Source organism: Schistocerca nitens, chromosome 9 (assembly GCF_023898315.1).
Source record: "Schistocerca nitens isolate TAMUIC-IGC-003100 chromosome 9, iqSchNite1.1, whole genome shotgun sequence".
NCBI classification, from domain to species: Eukaryota; Metazoa; Arthropoda; class Insecta; order Orthoptera; family Acrididae; genus Schistocerca; species Schistocerca nitens.
In genome coordinates, this window is record NC_064622.1 from 425,344,055 (window position 1) to 425,368,862 (window position 24,808).

General features: G+C 37.3%; 2 protein-coding genes across 3 annotated transcripts in view; both read right to left on the reverse strand.

The window, feature by feature from the left end:
- Positions 1-11,180, reverse strand: part of LOC126203468 (protein HIRA) — a 242,211-nt gene extending 231,031 nt beyond the window's left edge. Inside the window, exons 1-3 of the mRNA XM_049937786.1 lie at positions 10,086-11,180; positions 9,920-9,982; positions 9,083-9,193 (exon numbers count right to left, since the gene is read on the reverse strand). Coding sequence (XP_049793743.1) covers positions 9,083-9,193; positions 9,920-9,982; positions 10,086-10,122 — 211 coding nt within the window. The 5' untranslated portion in view covers positions 10,123-11,180. The remainder of the gene's footprint in view (positions 1-9,082; positions 9,194-9,919; positions 9,983-10,085) is intronic.
- Positions 11,181-13,791: 2,611 nt separating this feature from the next.
- The window catches only part of LOC126202975 (coronin-6), an 85,190-nt gene continuing 74,173 nt past the window's right edge, over positions 13,792-24,808 (reverse strand). For both annotated transcript variants that reach the window (XM_049937118.1, XM_049937117.1), the window contains exon 9: positions 13,792-16,626. In XM_049937118.1, the coding sequence (XP_049793075.1) occupies positions 16,363-16,626 (264 nt within the window). In that variant the 3' untranslated portion in view covers positions 13,792-16,362. The remainder of the gene's footprint in view (positions 16,627-24,808) is intronic.

The window sequence follows — 24,808 nt, forward strand, 5'->3', positions numbered from 1 at the left end:
CTAAGAGAAAGGATGATCTTCACTACTCAAGGTTAAATCTAACTTTGGCTCAGAAGGGCGTAAATTATGCTACCACAAAAGTCTTTGGTCACTTACCTAATAGCATCAAAAGTCTGACAGATAGCCACATAGCATTTAAAAGGAAAGTAAAAGAATTTCTTAATGGCAACTCCTCCTACTCATTAGATGAATTTTTGGATATAGTAAGTGGGTAATTCCCCCCCCCCCCCCCCCCCTACACACACACACACACACACACACACACACACACACACACACACACACACACACACACCTTTTATTAACCTGACACGTTCCACGTCATCACGAAGTGTCGCATTCATGATCTATGGAACAAGTACTAATCTAATCTAATCGACACCCGTTACTTTGTTGTCCCATAGTTCTTTTAGAGCTCTGTCAAATTCTGTTGCAGAATGTCACCTCCCTTGTCATCTTTGTCTACTTGCTCTTCTCTTCCTATTACTTCCTCCGAAAGAGGTGTTCCGGCATGTCTAAGTGGGAGATATTCTAATTTTCACTGTTGGTAACTAAATAGTGCTCACGAACTGAGGGGGAGGGGGGGAACGAGCTGTCCCATGTATCAGCAGCTGCCATGAAGGAGCATGTTACATTTGCATTGACAATGATTTTAGAAAAAAGTCTTACCTTGATTATAAAAATTTATAACAGAAAAACTGTTTGACATAATAAGTTATATTTGATGCCGTTACATAGGTTACTGTTACAGTTTTTTTAAGACCACTTATGTTGTAAACCTCAACATGTGCACCCTTGGTATCTCGAATAATGTCGAGGTGGTATTCCATTTCCCGCCAGGTGTTTCGTAACATGTGTTCTGTCACAATAACCACAGCAGCTTGTATCCTAGCCTTCAGTTCATTGACGCCAGCAACTGGTATGACGAAGACTCTGTCATGGTATAGCACTCCTTCCAATCCACCAAACCAGACATTACTCCCCTCTCCAGACATTACGCCCCTTGACTTTTTTTTTCTGGGGCCATATCAAGGACAGAGTCTTTGTCACACCAGTTGCTGATGACGACAAACTGAAGGCTAGGATACAAGCTGCTGTGGGTACTGTGACAGAACACATGTTACGAAACACCTTGCGGGAACTGGAATACCGCCTCAACATTCTCCGAGCTACCAAGGGAGTACCTGTTGAGGTTTACTAACATAAGTGGTCTTAAAAAAAACTAGTAACACTAACCTAAGTAACAGCATAAAATGTAAATTATTATGTCAAACGGTTATTATTACAATCAGGGAAAGACTTTGTGCTCTCTCTGTACATTTAAGTCTCATAAAAGAGTAACACATTTTACATTAGTACGTCTTGTATCCATACAGCCTATGAAGTGAAGTATTAAGAGAGGCTGATTTTCACCCATGGGCAGAGTTCTACAAGGGGCCAATATCCACTACTACTACCATATTGACATTTTCGCATCTCCTAGGTTAACATGAGGCTGCGAACAGTACACAACACAAAATAGCAACCTAGTTTTTCAAGACAATATAATGAATGATACAACTGAGTCAGGGGAAGAAGAGGAAAGGGGGGGGGGGGGGTGTGTAAGCTGAGTAACTTGATTAATTTATGTAGGCATATGTATTGACGCCATTTTAGTTTGTTAGCCAACTGAGCACCAAGTAATTTTACACATGCTATTTCGCCTTGCACATGATCATTAGTATCTATTTCTGGTACCAGAGGATTCTTTTTTACTCATTTGAAATTTCAGAACATGACCAAGCGAGGTGGCACAGTGGTTAGCACACTGGACTTGCATTTGAGAGGATGACAGTTCAATCCTGTGTCCACCCGTTCTGATTTAGGTTTCTCATGATTTCCCTAAATTGCTTCAGGCAAAATGCCAGGATGCTTCCTCCCTAATCCGATGAGACCAATGACCTTGCAGTTTGGTCTCCTCCCCCCACATCAACCCAACACAGAACATGAATTTTTTTTTAGTGTGAACCTGCAGTAGGCCTATTCAACAGTCTCCTGAAATACGTATGCTACAGTTGAAGCTGCCTTTTGATCAACATGCTAATCTCTTCAAGAAGGATTAAGAGTTTTTGAACACTCCTTTGAGGTCAGTGTTAGATAATTTAGGTGGATTAAACTCTGAAATAGATGTAGCACTGAACCTTCATGGATTTTATGTTTACTGCTATCTTGTTCTGAGTTTAGTTTTATTCCTGTACTACTGTCGCTAGGTATCTTCTTTCTCTTATGAACCTAAGATTCCATTTATCTCCGTGTTGATCCTGAACTTTTAAGCATGTTCACTAAACAAACAACTCATGAAGTGAAAAGTTTTTAAAATATTATTTCTTGTCACTCCAGGGCTTGAATCTTAGATAGATGAATGCTACACAGACTGATAGTGTTATGAGGACCCTCTGTCACTGAACAGGTACAACAGTTCAAGATACTTTATTCTGGACTGGTATTTAGCACCTGCCCTTCTGTCTATAGTAGTATTTGTGTGATCAATTCAGTAGAAATCTCCAAAAGATAACACAAAACTATAAAAAAAATGAATTATGTTGCAATTAACCATGGAGCTTTCATTTAAATAATACTTGATGTCTGTCCTCCATGTACAGTATTCCATAACATTGAAATTGTTTACTTTGAGCGCTATCTGCTGTGATCTGGAACAAGCATTTAGTCTTAATGGCTTATGTAACAAATTTCTCGTAACACTTTTCTAAAAGCAAGACTATTGCAACCTACATCCTTCTGAACCTGCTTAGTGTATTCATCTCTTGGTCTCCCCCTATGATTTTCACCCTCCACACTTGCCTCCAATACTAAATTAGTGATCCCTTGATGCCTCAGAATGTGTCCTACCAACCGATCCCTTCTTTTAGTCAGGTTGTGCCACAAATTCCTCTTCTCCCCAATTCTATTCAGTACCTGCTCATTTTACTTGATCTACCCATCCAATCTTCAGCATTCTTCTCTAGCACCACATTTTGAAAGCTTCTATTCTCTTCTTGTCTAAACTATTTATTGTCCATGTTTCACTAACATGCATGGTTACAGTCCATACAAATACTTTCTAAAAGGACTTTCTGACACTTAAATCTATACTTGATGTTAACAAATTTCTCTTCTTCAGAAACAGTTGCCTTATCAGAGACCATCTACATTTTATATCCTCTCTACTTCGACAATCCTCAGTTATTTTGCTCTACAAAGAAAAAAACTCATCTACTACTTTCAGTGTCTTATTTCCTAATCTAATTCCCTCAGCATCACCTGATTTAATTTGACTACATTCCATTATTCTCCTTTTGCTTTTGATGGTGGTCATCTCACATCCTCCTTTCAAGACACTGTCCATTCTGTTTAACCGCTCTTCCAGGTCCTTTGCTGTCTCTGACAGAATTACAATGCCGTTGGCAAACCTCAAAGTTTCCATTTCTTTCCCATGGATTTTAATTCCTACTCCAAATTTTTCTTTTGTTTCCTTCACTGCTTGCTCAGTATACAAATTGAATAACATCGGGGATAGGTTACAGCCCTGTCTCACTCCCTTTTCAATCACTGCTTCCCTTTCACACCGCTCGACTCTTGTAGTAATAATTGCTGTCTGGTTTCTGTAAAAATTGTGAATAGCCTTTCTCTTCTTTTATTTTACCCCAGTCAACATTGTCAAAAGCTTTCAGCGAGTCTACAAATGTTAGAAATGTATGTTTGCCTTTCCTTAATCTATCTTCTAAGATAAGTCATTGGGTCAGTATTGCCTCGCATGTTCGAACATTTCTATGGAATCCAAACTGATCTTTCCTGAGGTCGGCTTCTATGACTTTTTCCATTCCTCTGCAAATAATGTGTGTCAGTATTTTGTAGCCATGATTTATTAAACTGATAGTTCAGTAATTTTCACACCTGTCGACACCTACTTTCTTTGGGATTGGAATTACATAATCATCAGTATTATCAAATTTATCCTTGTATGCAGCAAACACTTTTCATTCATGTTCTTTGTTTTATAGGCTATCACTTTGCATCGTTCAAATTATTCTAACTGCTATAGGCCTTTACTTACATCAAGACTTCATATCACATCAGCTGTCATATGCAGTAATTTTATTTATTTATTTACTTATGGCATAGTCCATATCAATACAGGAAGGCTAGGAAAAAATCTTACTTTCATCATCTCCGATGTTACTGAATTTCGCATATGTTAAAATGTCAAACTAAGTAAGAAACACACACATTTTTGTTTTCTCCAAAAAAAAAAAAAAAAAAAAAAAAAAAAAAAAAAAAAAAAAAAAAAAACTGTTCCAAGATACAGCCCTCCAAAGATGACACTGCACATACCATTTTAAAGTTGTAAATTTTGGAAAAAAATTTAAAATGCTGTCTGTATCTCTGGACCAGTTCCAGATATTTTGTTGGGGGTGTTTCTTATTTGAAGGATAGCTGCTTTATGATTACAAAGAAATCCTTCATTTGGACTTAGCTGTCAAAGTTATTTTATTATAGCATTCTGAACTTTACTTATAATTTATGGATTTTTTCTTTAAAAATGCCAATCCATAAAATTTTGATTTCTTTCCTGTTGATTAGTACCATATAGTTTTACATTCGCTGAAAAGGAGAGCTTCCACTTTTAGGTTGAACAGGTTTTATAAGCAACTGAAATTTTTGCCATACATAAAACCTGTTTTATTACCACATTATCACACAACAGGCTCATAAACATCAAAACCTAGCCTTATTTAACACAATTTTAGTTTTCAAAGATGAGTAAGAGACTCATTTTTCAAGCATTTTAAATGGTTCCAAAATGTATGTGAAAGGTTCGAAGACTTAAAAGCTTCACTTTATACAACTTCCGTGCACACTGTTTTGAATTGAAATTAGACAGTCAATGAACTAAAAGTGTGTTCCACTGCTTCAGTATCTTTTTTTGATATACAGTCATGCATTCCTGTTGAACCAATAGGAACTGGAGCACTTACAATCTTCAAAACACTGTGAACAGGAAGTGAGCACTGATGGCGTTGTTGCTGTCCTTCAGCTGGAAACCTATATCCAGTAGCTGGTCCATGTGTTAGCATAAAGTTCACTACAATTTTGTACACACACACACACACACACACACACCACGAACACTCCCCTTCTTAGGTCGTGAATCCAAATATTATCCTGCTGTTTCTAAGGTGTTGGCCAACGAATGAAATTTCTTCTCTCTTGCTCTTTAAAGTGCATGCAATATGAGTTTGCCCATCACTTTGAGTCCAAAAACGTGTCTTCTGAATTTCTTTCGCAGGAGTAGTTTGTTTGGACCATTCTTCTTTTTTTTCCGCTCATGGAATTCTTTGATTTCCTCTTTGGACAAAAGAATGAGGGCTGTGGATGTGCAACATTTCACGGCTCTCGTAAAATCCTCAGCATTCTGAATTGCAGCTGTATTTGATCTCGAAAGATTGTGTTTTGTAGCATATTGCTTCAGCAGGCCTCCTACACCATCACAAGGACTCTTCCTGTGACCAGTAGCACTTAAAATGACTAGGAGCACCATCAGAAATAATGATGATCTCTGCCCCTGTTTGCAGTTGAAGAATTTTGCGCATTGCTAGCAAGGCATGTGCTAAGTCATGGCCTATGTCATCACTTATAACTGCAACACTTGTGGTCTTGTTTTGAAAATATGTCACTCCTGTATAAATTGAAACCTGGTTATTACTCCAATGATACCCTTGTACTTCTTGTGGGAGAATTACAGACCAGTTCTCAGCAAAATCAAAGTGAAGCACTAAACATAGTTTTTCAGCCTGTACACACCCTTTCACTTCTGCAATGTGTCGTTCTTGCAATTTTTTCAGATGCTGGTGTGTTATTCCTTTCACTGACCATTTACCAAGTTCATCAATGAGACTGTCAAAGGCACAGTTTTCTTAATTAGTTTGCTTTCCTCCCATGCCACATATGTAATTTCTGCAGAGTTATCTGCTACGTCTTCCAGCCAAGTGGCTGTAAAGACAGTCCTCCCTTTCCAAGGCAGTTGCCAAATTCTTGAAACAAACAAGTATCTTGCTTTACATAACAGACTACTAATGACTTCACACGCCCAACAACCAAGGTGTCATATGTCATGTGCTCCAGTAAGTTCTTGAAAGTTACCATACAACGTTCAAAATTCACGCAGTACACATACAGACAGACATCTCTAGATGGGTGTGGAACTACCCACTTGGATTGCAGTGCATAAAATTTTGATCTTCCAACATGTGAAGTTGTATAGTTGCTCCTATAAATTGCTATTAAGTTTCTTTAATACCGCCAGTCATGTACCTCTTCACTTACATAACTTTTTGACTTTCAACTGTTACAGATATAGTGTCTTTTTTGTTGGCACTCTGGCGAAAACAGTTCTACTTATCTTCCAGATAAAATGACTGCACTATTTGAACTTAAGCTGCTTCTACAGGATGAACATAGGCCTAATAGGGATCTGGCCTTCCAAAGACTCCTTTTACAGACCTCACATTTCTTGAGTTGTCTACAATGTACTTTGATACTGATGGAATATGGCTCAAAATTGTTTTCTTTGAAAATGTCTCTGGAACAATAGTTAAAACTTGCACCCTTTCACTGTAGGGTGCACAATATTCACCAGCTGAATTGATATTTGTGAAAAATTCTTGGCAAGAGGTGAAAGAGTGCTTTGGTTCATTTTCTTCTGAAGATGGAATTTCTACTTTGGCGAGTGTGGTCAGTTTTGCTGTAGTGCATTCATCCACTGCTTTAGTAATTTCTCTGAGCTTTCTTGAGGCATAGAGCTTGTGGCTCGACTTCACTGATCACAGTTTCTAAACAGGACTAACATCTACCTCTGTAGTTGACTGATCAGGGTATTTAATTCTTCCTCTATTGATGCAAAATCTGCATCACCTGCACCATGGGAGGCTTCACCTTGTTCAGATACTATCATTGTTGTTATTCTGTTAAAACATTTAGAACACAAAAATTCATCACTGGAAACATCTTAACTTTGAAACAGACTCTTCAAATGAGAACACTTATTCCCAACTTGAGTAAAGTCTGTTTTTTTGTCTGTCTTTTATATCAGTCTTTTATGGATATGCAAATAGTCAGCATACTTCACTCTCCTGTGGCCCCAGTCAGAAGACATTTCAAACAGTCCTTTTCACAAAACACACTGCAACTGTGTCAACTGGCAAATTGCTCACGAAAAGAGAGAACTTACTGCATGGTCTCAGATTTCTTAGAAGCATTTTCAGAAAACAAATTAGCACTGAACAACTACAATACAGAAACCTGCAATGAACAACCACAATAAAGAAACTGACAAGAAACTACAACAAAGTGTAAGAATATCTGTGACAATGAGACTGAAAAGAAATAACTGCAACAAAGAAAGTGATAAGAGATAACTGCAACAAAGACAATGGAAATAAACATTGTAACAAAGAAATTAGTAAGAAACAACTTCATTGAAAGCATATATTACCTTTGAAAGTTAAAAAAAAAATGTTTTTTTTTTAAAATAAAACCTGTCCAACTTAAAAGTGGAAGCTCTCCTTTACACAGAAGATAGCACTAATTGGTAATAATCAGCAGAAAAAAGATCTAACTTTCCTGGATTGACATTTTTGAAAAAAAAAAATCTGTAAATTAAGAAAAAGAACTTTGACAGAAATGTCCAAATGGAGGATACCACTGTCATCATAAAGCAATTATCTTTCAAATTAAAAAGAAAAAACTCTAACAAAATATCTAGAACTTTTACAGAGATACAACATTTAAAAAAAAATCCAAAATTTGCATCTTCAAAATGGTGTTTACAGTGTCATCTTTGGAGGCCTGTATCTCAGTGGCAGAAATTTTTGTGGGGAAAACAAAAAAAATACATGATTCTCACTTACTCCTGAATTTTAACATATGCTAAATTCAATAACATCCGAGACTATGAAGGTAACCCCCCTGCCTGAAGTGATACAGATTATGCCTTGTGTATTAGGTAAAAGCAGAGACCAAAAAGTTTTTTGTACCATCATTCACACATACTATAGAATTTTTATGGCTTTTACATTTTATAAGGTCATATTGCACTTGGTAATGAGTTCTATACGCATAGGATTTTTTTCCTCAGGAGTTAAGGAAATGAGGTTCAAGTGTGACTGAGTTCCGTCCCCCATCAACATCATATCTTTGTTAACAAATTGACCTGTAACATTAGCCCAAGGTCTAGGTTTTGTTAGAGGCGACAAATTGGCTGTGAGGCAGTGACACTAAAAAATGTGAATACAAAATAAAGGTTGTAGTTATGCCATGAAATGTAGCACATCCCAACATCTATTTTCCCTCCACATTAACACACTTTAGTTTAGCAAGATATGTTCAGGAAAGCTATATTACATAATAGGCAAATCACCAATGAAAATTTTGGAAGAATTGCATGCAGAAACAAAGGAAGTGTGGGGGTGTGGGCACTAAATAACCCTTACCAAGAACTAGGAAGGACACAGCCTGTAGCAAAGACACCTGTAAAGTTACAGAATGTTTCGGTTACTCACCAGAATGTCTTCCCTTTAATAATTTGTTCACTTCACTTAAAATTGTTGTGAAGCACAATTACAGTTAAAAAGACATTGCCTCACAACTTGTTTTGATTGTAATGCACCATTACCCCAATGAAATTTCATCCGTTGGGCAAACAAAAGGCAAAAGCTAATGTAAAGCGTGAACTAGCCATCTGAAGATTCATAATCAATAACGGTGCTGTTTAAATAAATAGCACTGTAAAAAGTGGCTGGTTGCTGTAATCTACTGTGTAAGAGTCAACCCATAGGAAGTTTCAATCTACGATGTACAGAGTGCAGAACAAACCAAGCTTCATGTATATATGAGCAGTCAGTTAAAATTAACCACCTGCAGTTATTGCAGTGAAAATTTGAGAAACTATGTGATCATTACAGTTAATGTTAATCTGAAATTTTGCTGTAAGAAATAGCTCATTAAAAAAATGAAAGAAACAAATAGGTGTAGGCTGTAAGCATACCTAGGTGATTATCCATTTGGCACAACATTTTCGGTATATTTTCATCGTTTTCAATTTCTGGACTAACAACTGGAGCCATATTCCAAATAACAATTCTTCCAGAATCTCCACCTGCAAAAAGATGAAATACACGGGTAACAATGCTGTTTTACACAAAGCTGGCGTAATAATCCACAAATTGTGATTTCCGTCAATTGATCATAAAGCACATAGAAATAAACTAAGGGCAAAGCCAACTACTGGTAGCACTGTCATGGACCAAATGTGTCAAACTAAAAACCATCTTGACAACTGTGATATTCAAAAGGTCTATGTTCTGAGAGTCAAATTTTTTGTTAACAGTTCACAGTGACCGATGACCGTAGCAGTGTGGTCCCTTCAATCCTACAAACCAACCAACAGTTCACAATTTCTTAATCCATTTCTTCTTTTGGACATAGTTCTGCATAGCTGAGAAATCAAATAGTTTCAAACTGTTCATTTCTGGTTCCCTTATGCACCATAGTTTTATGCAGTGGCTAATACATTCTTAGTCCTTTGTGATCTATATGTATAAAACTAATATACTATGCATTTGCTGCTGAATGCACACACAAAAAAATTTTAATGGGCTATAACAGAGACAAATATGTGCATTCAATTGTACTCAAGGGTGAATAAATCTATTCTATTCTTGGTCCAGATCTTTACGAAAACACACTGATGCTACTACATCTTTCTTCTACACTTGCACTGTGGAAGTGGTGTCCTGTTCATATAAATAAATGCTTTTGGTCAAACACAAGATTTACATTAAGTTCACAAACATATTATACCAAATACATCACATAATAGTACCTTGTCCTCCTGTTGCAAACCTGGATCCGTCAGGATGGATGTCAACAGAGAAAATAGGAAGTTCTGAAAAAAATCATTAATTATACAATGATAATTTTGTGTCATAGTTCATTATGGAGCTCATAATTTTCTATGTATTGAAAAAACGTTCATATTGAGAACTCACCATCGTGGCTAACCCAAGTAGGCTTTAACAGCTTCATTGCGTATCCTAATGTCTCGTTGCATGTAAGGGTTCCTTAGGGTTTCGGAGCTACGGGCTACGTGTTGTTAGCATGTAATGCTCTGAGTAAACAGTAATGCGCCAGATAATGTATAAGACGAATAATAATTTACTTCGGCTACCCTTGACGACCTATAGGAGACTTCAACCCTTTTCACACTATCATAGCTAATTTCCTTGTGTAAATACGAAATTTCACTTCATCAGACAGAATCTACAATGCTAAAAGAAAGGGAACCCATTACAATTAATGTTACGCCATGGAAACTCGCTTCCACTGGCCTAATTTCACGGTGGTTCCTCATATTGCGGTTATTTCCTAAAACTATGACACATTTATTCCGGCGGTTTTGTATAGGGGCGAAGTTTCAGACACAAAAGGGAACTACTATTCGAATTCATTTGAGCTAAGCCGCCAAACAATATCCATATCCGCTGATTATCAGATCACTGTACTACACAGTGCAACGGAAAATAAGTCTCCTATCTTCAAATCGTCAGAGAACTACGTGCCGCAAATTATTTTTTTATTTACTGAAAAGCAATAGCCGCAAACGTTCACACCATCAATACAGGAACGAACGAGTGTCTTGTCATCAGAGCAGTACAAAAAGCGCGTCAACTTGTATGCTGTGTAAAATATAGATTGCGTGTAGTTTCCAACTAAACTTCAGGTGATTTGATGCACACGGAGTTAAGATGTACAAATATCTGCAGTAGGCGTCATCCCCTATCACTCTATGTTGTTAGAACACAATCGCTGATGCCTAATTTTTATTTTCAGTATTGTAGGATGCTCGTGGAGGATGTCAGTTTTGAAGACATTTTACACGGAAAAAATACCACAAAAACAATTCTGTTTACAGAGAAGTATGAGCAAACATTGGTAACAAATGGAAATAGCAGTTCTGTAACTTCAGATACAAACGGGATTCGAAGCCGTGGCCCCCGTTCGTTTGTCAGCTGTTGAATCATTTGCCCAATCATTATTGGCATGTAAGAAAGCGATGTGGGAAGAAAACCCTTTAGTCATCCGGAACTTCCGTAAAAGGATAAATCTGCTTTATACACAATTATTTATTCTTGCAACGCATCCAAGAGGTTATGATCACGAAAAAATATGATATTGAAAAGTGAATAAAATGGTAAAAACCACATTCACCAACTTAATAAATATTAAATAACATTCTGATCACATAAAAATCGTTCACCGTTTCAAAAATTTTATCAAAATCATATAGAAGACAACATGGTGCACACGTAAGATCTTTGCATCTCAGAGATATTATTTCCTTTGTACTTCCTAGTTTGTACCGTAGGTTTTGGAGAGAATTGTACAGTGGCTCAGTGATGACTGATGAGCTCTCATTGGTAGCAATGGCAAATGATGTGAAGCACGAAAACTGGGATTCCATAATGTTCCATTTAATATATTCAATAACGTTATAGCATCGATCATAGTATAGCTCAGAAGTCATGAATAGTTTGAAATGCTCCTAGAAACGCCGATTTCCATCGTGCGATGTCATCAAGAGAATAGGTTATGGATACCGAATTTTTAATAAAGTGCGTAAAAATGTTTAAGCATAACAAACGTGTGGGAAACCTACATATTTTCAGTCACAAGATATTTCCTGTAGTGGTATTATACTGAACGGATTAGCAATTGTGTAATTTTACAATAAAGAGCTGTAATGGTAAATAAATGAAAATTTTATATTGTATTATAGGTGAAACAATGTTTTCGTAGTTAAGAGACCAACGGCGGCGTAAGAAGCCCATTAGCCGAGAACTAAATAACAATATACCATTTCATCAGATCCAAAATATTGTGAAAAATTTTAGTGAACGGGATGAGGTAACGAAGGGAAAATTAAACCGGTTAGCTGATTCGCACACTCAGTTGCAGCAGTCTAAATAAAACTGCAGAAAATTTGCAAAACGTTTAATAGCATTTCTTTTCAAATGAATATAACCGGAAGTTGAAGTAGTTGTGGATAATTTAAAAGGGTCCATTACTATTGGAATCTCTTGAATTTGTTAAATGATTTGCAATCAGTATAAGTACTGCATACCCAGCAGCAACAAGAATCTTGTAGAGTTACCACTATTGACATTTGCAGATTCACATGGAGGTGGCATAGTGCGTAAAACACTGGACTATTATTTGAAATGGACATGGTTCAGATTCATGCTCTGTGATTTCTCCATCTGCCTTCTTATTAACCATGTCTGTATGTATGGTACATTTCCCTTGCGTTAGGCAGATCATACATCATTGTACTTCTGTGTGTGCATGGAGGGGCCATCAGTCGTCTGGGTTGATGTGTCCCAAAACTGAATCCCTAATTATTCATTGATTACATTCCAGTCTCTGTCTTCCCTTACAATTTTAGTCCTGTATGACTCCCTCCAGCAACATTATTCACTGATGTCTTAACAAATGACAACCATCCCATTCCTCCTTGTCAGTGTTTTCCGTGTTTCTTTTCTCATTGATTCTGTAGAGAATCTTTTCATTTATCAGGCCACCTAATTTTCAGTATCCTCCTTTTCCAGTTTCCCCAGTCTAAACTTGCTTCCATACAAACCTGCACTTTGGCCATATATTCTTTTATGTATGATTTAACAGTAAGAGTGAAAGACTATGTCCATTCTTGTACCCTGTTTAATCTGAAAACTTTGTTCTTGGGTCATCCATTTTTCTCTTGGTTCTTGTACATATTTTATATTACCTGTCTTTCCTTACAGCTAAGTGCTATTTTCCTGAGAATTTTGAATGTCTTTAACAATGATACTGTGTCAACCACTTTTTCTTGATTGACAAAGCCTATTGTGTCTAAAGTTTTTTCAAGTCTTGCTTCCACTATCAACTGCATCATGACTGCATTTCTGGTGCCTTTACTGTTCCTAAAGCCAAACTGATCATCTAACAGATTCTGTTTTCTTTTCCGTGTTTCAATTTATTATTCTTGGATGCACGAGTTGTTAAGCTGATTGTGCAATATTTCTCACAGTTATCTGCCCTTTCTATCCTTGGACTGTGTGGATTATACTTTTCTGAAAGTCTGATGGTATGTCTCAACTCAATTCTACAAACCAACTTGAATAGTTGTTTGGTTGCCACTTCCTCAACTGATTTTTGAAAATGTACTCTTTCCACCTACATGCTCTCTCCCCTCTTGCACTTTGAACATCGACACCTTTGCTTTTAATTTTACCCTAGGTTGTTTTGACTTCTCTCTATGTTGAGCCATTGACTGCTTAAGTGAGGTGGGAGGGGGGGAGTTGGTAATTCAGTTATGAAAATGGTGTTACTGCATCATGTGTGGGTATTATTTTGAGCATGTGCAGTTTTCTTTTGAAAACTCCTGTTTTGGAAAGTTGTAACATAAACAAGGGGACAATCTTGGGCAGCATGACTCAAATTATGAATCACAACCCATCTACAGGTATGCTCCTCACAACAGCAACAATAATAGTCAGTTCTTCTCGTCAAGGATGATGTAGGATTTTACCAAAGGTGACAAGGCAAGTGTACTGTTCTAACAACTACTGATAAACTTTCAAGATTTTCAAATTTTAAATGCACCAGAATGATACACAACAAGCACAAACTACAATGACAACATACAATGAAGAAAAAGAATTGACAAAAATTAACATTTTATTAAACTAAATGAAATTTACAGAACAATAATTTTATATTAGATACATTATATCTTAAGTACATGAATTTAGATCAAAGAATGAAAGAAATCATGCAATATTATTTTTTTCAACCGAAGGCACCATTTTAGTAAGTGGGTTACACTTTGTACTGTAAATGCTGCAATGAGAATAAGCACAATTTCACTTCCACAATAACAATAAAATTAAGCAAGTATAACATGAGCTGTACAGTTAACATGGCAGTTTTTACACAATCACAGAAAAATTCTTAATTTAAAAATCTGAACTACAAGAGAATTAGTAAACTTTAAAGTCTAACAACTCACAGTGGGTTAAGAAAAAGTCATGTATAATTAGTTAAAAAAACACAGAGACAATTTTGTTGTCACAGTTATCTTTTCTTTCAGAACAAATACACAGCCTGTTTGAAAGCCTCTACACGTGGCTTTTAACGTACATACTATGTCATGGACTCCTTAGAAATGACAAAAGCATTTTGGTATAATTACTAATATATATATTTATATGCATATATATTTACAAAGAATAATGAACCATTTGGGGATTTTGTATGATGTATCTATACAATATGCATATCACCTGAAATGATAAGTGGGGGCTTCAGACTTTACTGCTTTATTTACAATTTGGCATTGAAAAGACACTTCCTACAGAGTTATTTTCTGAATTGCTGTATTCACTGTGTTACAATGAAGGGCATTCATTTTCAGTTTCTAAATTAATAGCTTAGGAACCTGAAACTCATCTTCTTAATAGGTCAAAAATCGTAACAGTAATGACTCGTGCTACATCACCCATATCAAGTATAAAACAATGACTGTAAATTTAGCAAGAAAGTAAAAAAATCATAACTATTACCACACAATCATCAAGAAGCATTTGAGCTCACTGTTCAAAGGTAAAATGCCATAGCAGGAATAGCACGTAACAAAGTATAGTCAAAGTCTACTTCAGTGAGATATGCAGAATGAGTACACACACATATATAATATATATATCATTATCAAAATTATAGCCACTTAATGTTCTCCAACATGCTCATGGTGTACACTAAGATGCTGTTGTGATGTATGAAATATCAGTACAATTTACTTCAGAGTACAAAAATAGTTATTACTGGCTTGGATAAAGTTATCACATAATTATATGTCAACATTAAACTTCTACAAAATCCAACAATTTACATTTGAAATCTAAACAGCATGAAAATGTGCTGTTCTTCAAAGGACTGACACTGAAGTCAATTCAAAATCACATTAAAAGTGTGCGTTCAAAAACCAGTGATAACAGCTTTCAGAAATTAACGTTTTCTTCTTTACAAAATATAAGCTCTATTACTAGCAAATAGTCGTTTCTGCAGCATGGTAGATTAGCACAAGAGCAAGTTTTGGCTGAGCACCGAAGTACTATGACTCCTTTTAGTTATGTGCATAAGCGACTAGTATTTCAAAACAAGCTCTTTAACAGTCTTTTCTTTTTACACCTCTGTCTCCCGAGTACACAACAGCTATTCTAAAAAAAACTTAATTCTTTCTATTAATGGATAAACAATACTTAAAGCTGTTAAATTACATAAATAAATCCACTTAAAAATGCGGGTTCTAATGATTCTTCTGTAACAGAGATCAAGAATGTAATAAAAATAGCACTTTAAACTAATTAACTTGCAGTGTGAGCATTAAGTGGTCTCTCATTCATTAAACACCACAGGCGCATGCATGCGCCCACACACACACACACACACACACACACACACACACACACACACACACACATTGAGCATATATGAAGAGCCCATATTTTTTTGTGACAGTACAGTCCTCACAACTTGAAAACACCAATAACATGAAGTAAGTATTGTGTGTGCTAGATGCAGTAAGTTCAATCAATCAAGAACATTTTTTGCAACTAAATGTCAGGGGGAACTACACAGAAAAATACTGGCCTGCTATGTGCAGGAATTTCAACTACTGATTACATTTGGCAACAACACACTGTATGAAGAAACACATTTAGATGCTCAAAAAACGTTTTGGTAGGATTTTCATAGACAGTGGTACAACGTCAATGGGATCAAGACAATAACAGACTTAAACATCAGCTAGGTTATAAATTTGTAAACGCCTGAATGATCAATGTAACAGATATAATCAATAATAAGTTAAGGTAAACCGAATCAGGTAAAATTATAGGTCAAGTGTATTGAAAAATACTGGGTGTTGTTTTTGGTATCAGCTACAACAATAAGTGCAGTTCATTAAAAATATAATAAATAATTGAGATTTCTCTCAGACGTTTCCCAAGGCAGCATCTCATCAGGAAGACCAATGCTGCAAATGCAGCTGTATTTAAAATAAATGAAGGCAGTTATTTTTACACATTCTAACTCAATTTTTGAAAGTAAAAAATATAGCAGATGCGCCTAGCTTACAAAACGTTTAAAATACATATAAGTGACTGACCCAATATGGGAATCACAGTGATGACTCTGTAGCCTACTTCCAATTCGAATGGATCTGGGTAAATGCTAAACTTCATCAGGTGCTAATTCATCTGATGAAGACGCAGTCACAGCTTGCGGATGACTGTTGCTGACAGAATCGCCACTTCCTGCAGCGACAGGTGGGTGCGCCATCCCTAGACCATCACCACCTTCATCATCCCCTTGGCCGCCACCTGCTGGCGTCGATGCTGCTAAACGTGCTTCCAAGGCACGTATACGGTTCTCATGCTTCACAATCACAGCCTTCATTTTTCTCATCTCCTCTTGGAACTCTTTAATGATGTCATCCTATAAAAATAAAGAAAGTAAAATTAAACAGAGTAATAAAACACTAGGCAAAGCACACTCCTGCCTCCCCAACACAACAAAAAATACAAATTTTTTATTACATTTTGTGAATTATTACATTTTCCAGAACACACACACATATTATAATATATATATATACTGTCTGGCAAAAAGCACTCTGAAGACAAGGACGGATGTCAATGTAATTTCTTATTACACATACACACCATGTGTAAGTATGTAAATGCTTAGAAAAGCAATTCTCTGTGGCAGGTAGAACAGCCACCATAGTGCATTATTGTTGTTCATGTTTAGTGTTGTTACTACACCTGGTAGGGTGTAAAAGGGCTGTAAACAGCCTTAAATGGCGACTGAACACTATGCATTTCATGGAAATGCCGTGTTATCAGCACCTGACAATTTGAAAAGGGCCTCATTGTGGGCCTCCTATTGCTCAGCATATTTGTTCATCCAATATCTATGGATATGGGGGTACATGGATCTGACTGTGTCCTGATCTTTGACTGCTTGGGAATGTAATGGCAGGCATACTCTTCATCAAAGTTATGTCTGATCATCACAAGGAACAACCGTATTGTGCATCAAACGTAGTCCTTCACATCAATGCCTGCAACATTCTGTGTCATCCTGCACTACTGGTCTGAGACTAGCAGCACCTGGACTACGGAATCACTGTCCCATACAAAGATTGCTGCTAACACCACATCACAAAAGGCACAGAGAAGTGTGAACTGCTGATGAATGGCATCATATTGTGTCTAGCAATGAATCGTTCTGTGCTACACCAGATTACCATTGTCAGCAAGTACAGCAGCAACCTGGGAGGAAATACCATTCTTCCAACGTTTTGGAGAGGTACAGCAATGTTACTCCTGCTGTCCACTGTATAGGAAGCCACTGGGTATGACTTCAGGTCACGGCTGGTACCGACTGAGGGTACGCTGACAACATAATGGTACGTCATCCTGTGTCCTCATGTACTCCCATGGCCAGAAAGATCCCCCAGATATGTCGGCGATAGAATGTGTAGGACCAGCTTGGTTGTCAACTCCATCACAGTTCTATTATCCAGGATAACAAGGACCACAACAGTTGTGGGCCAGCTTTCCTCAAGAGATGGCTTAATGAATCCCTTAGCTCCTGAATCAGTGCATGCACCCGTGCCAGAGGGACTGCAATGCCATATTGATACGAGAGCTCATACTGCAATGTTCTTTGTAAATTTGACTAAATTTTGTAATTACTAAAATAACATTACACTCCCTCTCAGAGCGTGAAGTTTCATTTTGTCTCCTCCTACCATTCTATGCTTCACATTTTTGGTCAGACACTGTACGAGTGCGGTTTGAAAAGTTCTCGAAATCACCACGAGAGGTCAGTGCTAGCGCAATGAGTTGTTGATGTGATATTCATTGGACATTGCCTGTAAACACATGTCGCGTCAGTGCTCTTGGAAGAGAGCTGTGGTGGTGATGTGGCTCTGTTGTTCCTGCGTAGTGATTTGGAATGATGGAAAAAAAATGAGATTCAAGCAGTGATTAAGTATTTCGTAAAGAAATGCATGAAAGCAAAGGACATTCATACCAATTTACAGAATACACTAGAGGGCTCTGCTCCTTCACATTCAACTGTTGCCAATTGGACAAATCAATTTAAATTTGGTCAGAAGAGCTTAGATGATGATCCACACAGAAATTATTGCAAAAGTGTACAAAATGGTCATGGAGGATCGCCAATTGAAAGTGCGTGAAACTGCTCACACTTGCCAGATGTCATCTGAGAGGGTATATCACATTTTAACTGAAGAATTATAAATGAAAAAAATTATCTGCAAGATGGGTACCGTGACTCTTGATGCTGGATTAAAAACGCATGAGAATGGACATATCTGAACAACGTTTGGCCTGTTTTAGGAGATACGAACAAGATTTTTTGCACAGATTTGTAACCACAGATGAAACTTGGGTGCACTACTATACGCCAGAGACAAAACAACAGTTAAAGCAGAGGAAACATGCTGATTCTCTGCCACCAAAGAAAGCAAAGACAATTCCTAGGGCAGGAAAGGTCAAGGCATCAGTGTTACGAGATGCGAAGGGTATTCTGTATGTAGATTACCTCCCCACATGGCAAACAATTACTGGAGAATACTAAGCTAACCTCCTGGACAAATTGCAACAAAAGATATGTGAAAAAAAGTCAGGTTTAGCAAGGAAGAAAGTCACCTTCCATCAAGACAAAGTGCGCCCACACACGTGTGCCGTCGTCATGGCAAACTTACACGAACTAAGGCATGAATTGTTGCCACACCTGCCTTATTCACCTGATATGGCTCCGTCAGACATCCATCTCTTTCCAAAACTGAAAATTTTTCTTGGTGGACAAAGATTCACTTCAAACGAAGAATTGATAGCCAGAGTTGACAACTATTTTGTAGGCCTGGAGGAAACTCATTTTTGAGATGGGATCAAGGCACTGGAACATCGTTGGACCAAGTGCATTAATCTACAAGGCGACTACATTGAAAAATAAAAAAAGTTTCAGTGATGTAAAGACTTTTTTTCTATTCCATTCCGTGAACTTCTCAAACTTTCCTCGTATATTGGTTTGCTAAATTCATTCTCTATGTAGTATATGCTTAATTTAAACTAACAATCTCCCCCCCCCCCCTCCTTAGTATCTGGACATCTGTAAACACATACCTGTTTAAATTCCAAGGGAGCACAGATTGAGAGAAAAAGAATTTATATAAATCTTTACTGTTAAATAAAAAGAAAAAAATACCAAAAATTAAGGCAGATTGAATGTGCACCTCTCTGAAATTAACATCTGCTGATGGGTAACATTCAATAAAATGTCTCTGCATCCCACGCATTGTAACCTGCCTGGGATCTCCTTGACATACTGCCCACAAGGTGTGCGAGACACTGGTGCTCAAGCCTGTCCTAATCTTCAATGGAAACTCTCCTGACGTAATCCAGTGCACTAGGGAGGAGTACTGTGATTACACACACAAGTTTTAACTGGTATCATGCATGCTCAATTGAGTTCAAGTCAGCAGATACCACTGCCCTTTCCATTCAGTTGATTCGTGCCACCTGAAGGAAGGTGCTCGTGAGTTGGATGCAATGTGCTCACATGTTATTGTCTTGAAAATTAACCCATTACCAAAATGTTGGCAGTAGGGGCTGTTGGAGAATCCTGTCCTAATAATACACAGCACACAAAATATCCTCAATCTATATGTTGTTGTTGTTGTTGTTGTTGTTGTTGTGGTCTTCAGTCCTGAGACTGGTTTGATGCAGCTCTCCATGCTACTCTATCCTGTGCAAGCTTCTTCATCTCCCAGTACATACTGCAACCTACATCCTTCTGAATCTGCTTAGTGTATTCATCTCTTGGTCTCCCTCTACGATTTTTACCCTCCACGCTGCCCTCCAATGCTAAATTTGTGATCCCTTGATGCCTCAAAACATGTCCTACCAATTTGGCTGAAAATTGGTGGAGAGGTAGCTTAGAACCAGGAGACGGACATAGGATACTTTTTATCCCATTCAACTACTATAAAATGTGGTATGAAAAAAATGCATCTGGCATGGAATAACAAAACGCAAATGACAGCTAAACGTCTATGGTTAAGTATCAGTATATATCATTAATTAAAAATTTAAAGAAATAATTTGTATTTTCTTTGAATCATCATTAACAATACCGCGATCAAGACGATCAAATATTTCTCAACAAAGTTGTAATGCAAGAAGAATACAAAACATTGTGAATGAAAGGACTGAAGAAGAACAACAAATTGCCCGTGAAGAGCGCCGCGTTAGTATGGCTCGACTTCGTGCTTCTCAATCACAAGAGCAAAGTGAGGCAGCCCGTGAAACGGCTCGGTTGGCAATGCGAAATCATCGAGAGAACGACAGAGATCAACATGTAGATAATTTTCGACACACAAGAAGAGATTTATCACGAGATGATTTGAATCTAGCAGCGTTTAGATAAGATTGCAGCACTGATTACTGCTTGCATCCTTGCGTTTGCATTGGGCCTATGGACGTTATTTGTGAGTATTGTGGCGCATTGAAGTTTTCCAGAGAAACGCATGGATTGTGCTGCCTTACGGCTGCAGACAAAATAAATGCTTGCCTCAAATCATCGAATCTATGGCGCTATGTGAAGAAACTTCAGCTGACACCAAACATGAGAGTTGCATTGCTTAATGATACATCTGCTGAAGATTTCTCTGAGCAATTGCTGACTATCAGTAATGGTCCAGTGCCTGTCGAAGAATCGAGCGGATTGATTTCATTTCCTCATAATTTCTGCAACTTTGTCTCATCGAAAGACTAACTTATCAATGAAGTATTCCCAAACATCATTACTAACTACAAAAGTAATGAATGGTTGAGTGAGCGAGCAATTTTAGCGGCTAAGAATAAAGATGTAGATGACCTAAACTACATAATTCAGAATGAGATCATTGGTAAAATGCATTCATCACAATAAAGGATGACAGCCATGTTTAAAATCTTAAAATGCATTCATTCAAATCTATTGACTGTGTAACAAATGAAGATGAAGCCATCAACAATCCAATTGAATTTTTAAACACCTAGGATGTGCCTGGCTTACAACCGCACAATTTACGCCTAAAAGTTGGCTCTGTAGTAATCATGCTTCGAAACATAAACCAACCAAAATTGTGCAACGATACATGTTTGGTGGTAAGTAAATTGATGAACAATGTTCTTTACGCGACGATACTCAAAGGAAAATTCGAAGGTGAGGAAGTTCTTATTCCGAGGATCCCGATGATCCTAACTGATACGCCGTTCGAGTTTAAAAGACTTCCATTTCCGATCCGTCTTGCATTCGCCATGACCATTAACAAATCACAAGGCCAAACCTTGAAAGTTTGTGGTTTAAATCTGGAATATCCATGTTTTTCACATGGTCAATTATACGTGGCATGTTCACGGGTTGGAAGACCATCTGCGTAGTTTGTTCTTGTGCCTGATAATAAAACAAAAATTGTCGTGTATCACAAGGTACTTAATTGAAGAGTGGAAGCTATGCACCAAAAAACAAAGAATCATTAAAATACTTAATTTTTTATTTGTATTTCATAATAAAAATGAAACTTAACATCCAAAATCTGATTATTTATTGGCTTTAAGGCGGAACAGAGTCCACCGGGTCAGCTAGTAATGAATAATGATGAGAGCCATGCACACTGTTATGTGGAAGTAGCCCGAAATACGACTTCACCCACCTCCTTGCTAAACCGGTGTGACTGCATGCCTATGAATTGCTTTGATAGATGGCGCCACATACTTTGATAAATGGCTCCACACAGACTACTTAAACATCAGCCATCAGCCAAATTTTTCACTCACTGATGAAGAAAACCCAAGATTAATGATTCAAGTTCCATTCTACGTAAATGCTTGCCCTCATTCTTCACACTACAGTCCTGGGGATTTGTACTGTTTATAATGGATACCTGGAGGTCAAACTAGGGATGGGAAAAACTGACCAGCTAAAACCAATACCAGTATTTTAATTCTGCATAACTGATATTTTTCAGTACTTGTTTTCTCTCTGTTATAACAGGTGTTTCTTTATTTTTTTACTAATAACCTGAGTAAAAAATGAAATCAATTAGCCACAGCAGCAGTACTACAATTTTTCTTTTTAAAGAAACCTTGTCAAAGAAAGGTGTCATTTTTATTTGGAAAATTTGATTTGGTTTGTAATTTTGCATTATTACCTTGCGGACAATACTAATAGTAACCTCAGGCTTATCTGCATCTGAAAGAAGCTGCATAAATATTCAGTCAGATCTCGATAATATTTCAAAGTGATGCAAAAATTGGCAACTTGCTTTAAACATTCAAAAAATCAAAATTGTGTGCTTAACCAAAAAAAAAAAAAAAAAAAAAAAAAAAAAAAAAAAAAAAAAAAAAACTGTCGTATGGTAATACTATTGGGTCACTGTTGGAATTGGCCAACTCGTACAAATATCTGGGTGTAACACTTTGCAGGGATATGAAATGGAATGATCACATAGGTTCAGTACTGGAAAGCAGGTGTAGATTTCTGTTTATTAGCAGAATACTGGGGAAGTGCAATCAGTTTACAAAGGAGATTGCTTGCAAATCACTTGAGTGACCGGTTCTAGAATGTTGCTCAAGTGTGTGGGAACCATACCAAATAGGACTAAAAGCAGATAGATACTGAAAGTGTACAAGGAGGGCAGCACGAATGGTGACAGGTTTGTTTGACCCATGGGAGAATGTCACAGAGATATTGAAAGAACTGAACTGGGAGACTCGAAGATAGACAAACTGCCCTAAGAAAGTGTACTAACAAAGTTTCAAGAACCGGCTTTAAGAGATGACTCCAGAAATGTACTACAACCCCCTAAGTATTGGTGATATAGGGATTGTGAGGATAAGATCATATTAATTACAGCATTAAACTGACACCCAGTTGTTTCAGCAATAACCACAATCCCTATGCCAAACTGATCAACTGGAGACTGTGTGTCGACAGCTCTCCCAATTGCCCTTGTTACATTCTCCTCAAGGTAACTACATGATTTAATTCGCAAGTAGCACTCATCAGTTGGTGGTGTTCACCAGAGGCAACCACTATGAGGCTGAGCAGAACTTCATTGTGTTCTCTCTCATGAAAGTAGTTGAATGTTTGAATTCTGTAACTGTAATGTGTTCTAATTTAGCGGACAACTTCCTGTGTTGACTACCCTTCTTGTTGTAAAGTGACATGACCCTTTGAGATGTGGTGACAGACTCAACACTGCAGATAAGACTCGCTGTCCCATTCACAACTGGAGACATAACACACAGTTTTGACCCGAACCAGGCCTATTACAGCATGGCTCGTGAACCATTCCCCTCAAGTGAGGTCTTCACCCTCCAAGTCTATTCACACTGTGCTGTCACGACCTTGTCACTTACTATGGTTACCTGATCATTTATTGATTGGCAGTCGGTAGGGGGAGCATCTCTGTGACAGCTTTATCAAAGCATATGCTCTCATACCTTCATCTGCTGTCAGACTTCATACACTGATGTTTCACTGGTTCACTTGGCCTTGGTGGCGATTTACTCGGATTTATTCACTTTAATACTGCACTGTTCCTCATGTTTCATTTTCATTATTACTGTGGCTATTATTCCTATTTTGATACTGGTTATTCCTATGGCTACATTTCTATTACAGTTTACGAGAATGTACAAAAGAAAGAATACTGAAAACTGTATTTTAATGTGGTGTAGGAGATTAACGATTTTTCTGTACACAATTTTGACAGAAACAGTGTTTGGGTTAATAGGGAAAAAATGCTTACATCAAAACAAATGTAGTAATCTTTGCTCCAAAAAGACATTAAGTTTCGTGGTGAATAATGCATTTTCGTGGACAAATATTAAGAAAAAAAATTATTATTACTTTTTCCACGAGTTGCCCGAACCATAAAGTTTTATAGAGAAAGAGTAAAAGCTTCATATGTAGAATTAGCTAAAGATAAAAAATGCTTCAGGGATGGCACACTTTTGAAAGAATGTGCAATAGAAATATCAGAAGCCTTTGCTTACAATTATGACACTAAATATTTTAAAACAGCTGCTGTGTCACTGTAAAAAAGTCAAATTCTTGATACGGACCATAGCATGAAAATATAAACTAAACAATTTCATTATATACCATCAGTATTATTCCTTGAACAATTCTCTGACTACCACAAATTTTGTACTCCCCCCCCCCCCCCCCCCAAAACTGCCAGAGTTTGAAATACTGATGAAAGTCAGTCAAACTCACATAATACTAGGTACAGAAAGCTCGTTAAAATTGAAATTGATAGCAGTGAGATTTTTGGGGAAAATTTAGGTGTATATTGAAAGCATAGGCAAACGGGAAATGAAATTGGCATATTTGTTGCAGTAGATAAGAAACTAAAATCCACCAAGACATAAATTGAAGGTGCATATGAGATTATTTGGCAAGACTCAGCATCAAGGCTGGCATCCTTCTATTGCCCACTAAAAACTTTAGAGAAAACCTTAGTTCACTTGTACATAAGTCCCCCAATCATACTGTAATCACTGGCGGAGCTTAATCATCCAGCAATTAATTG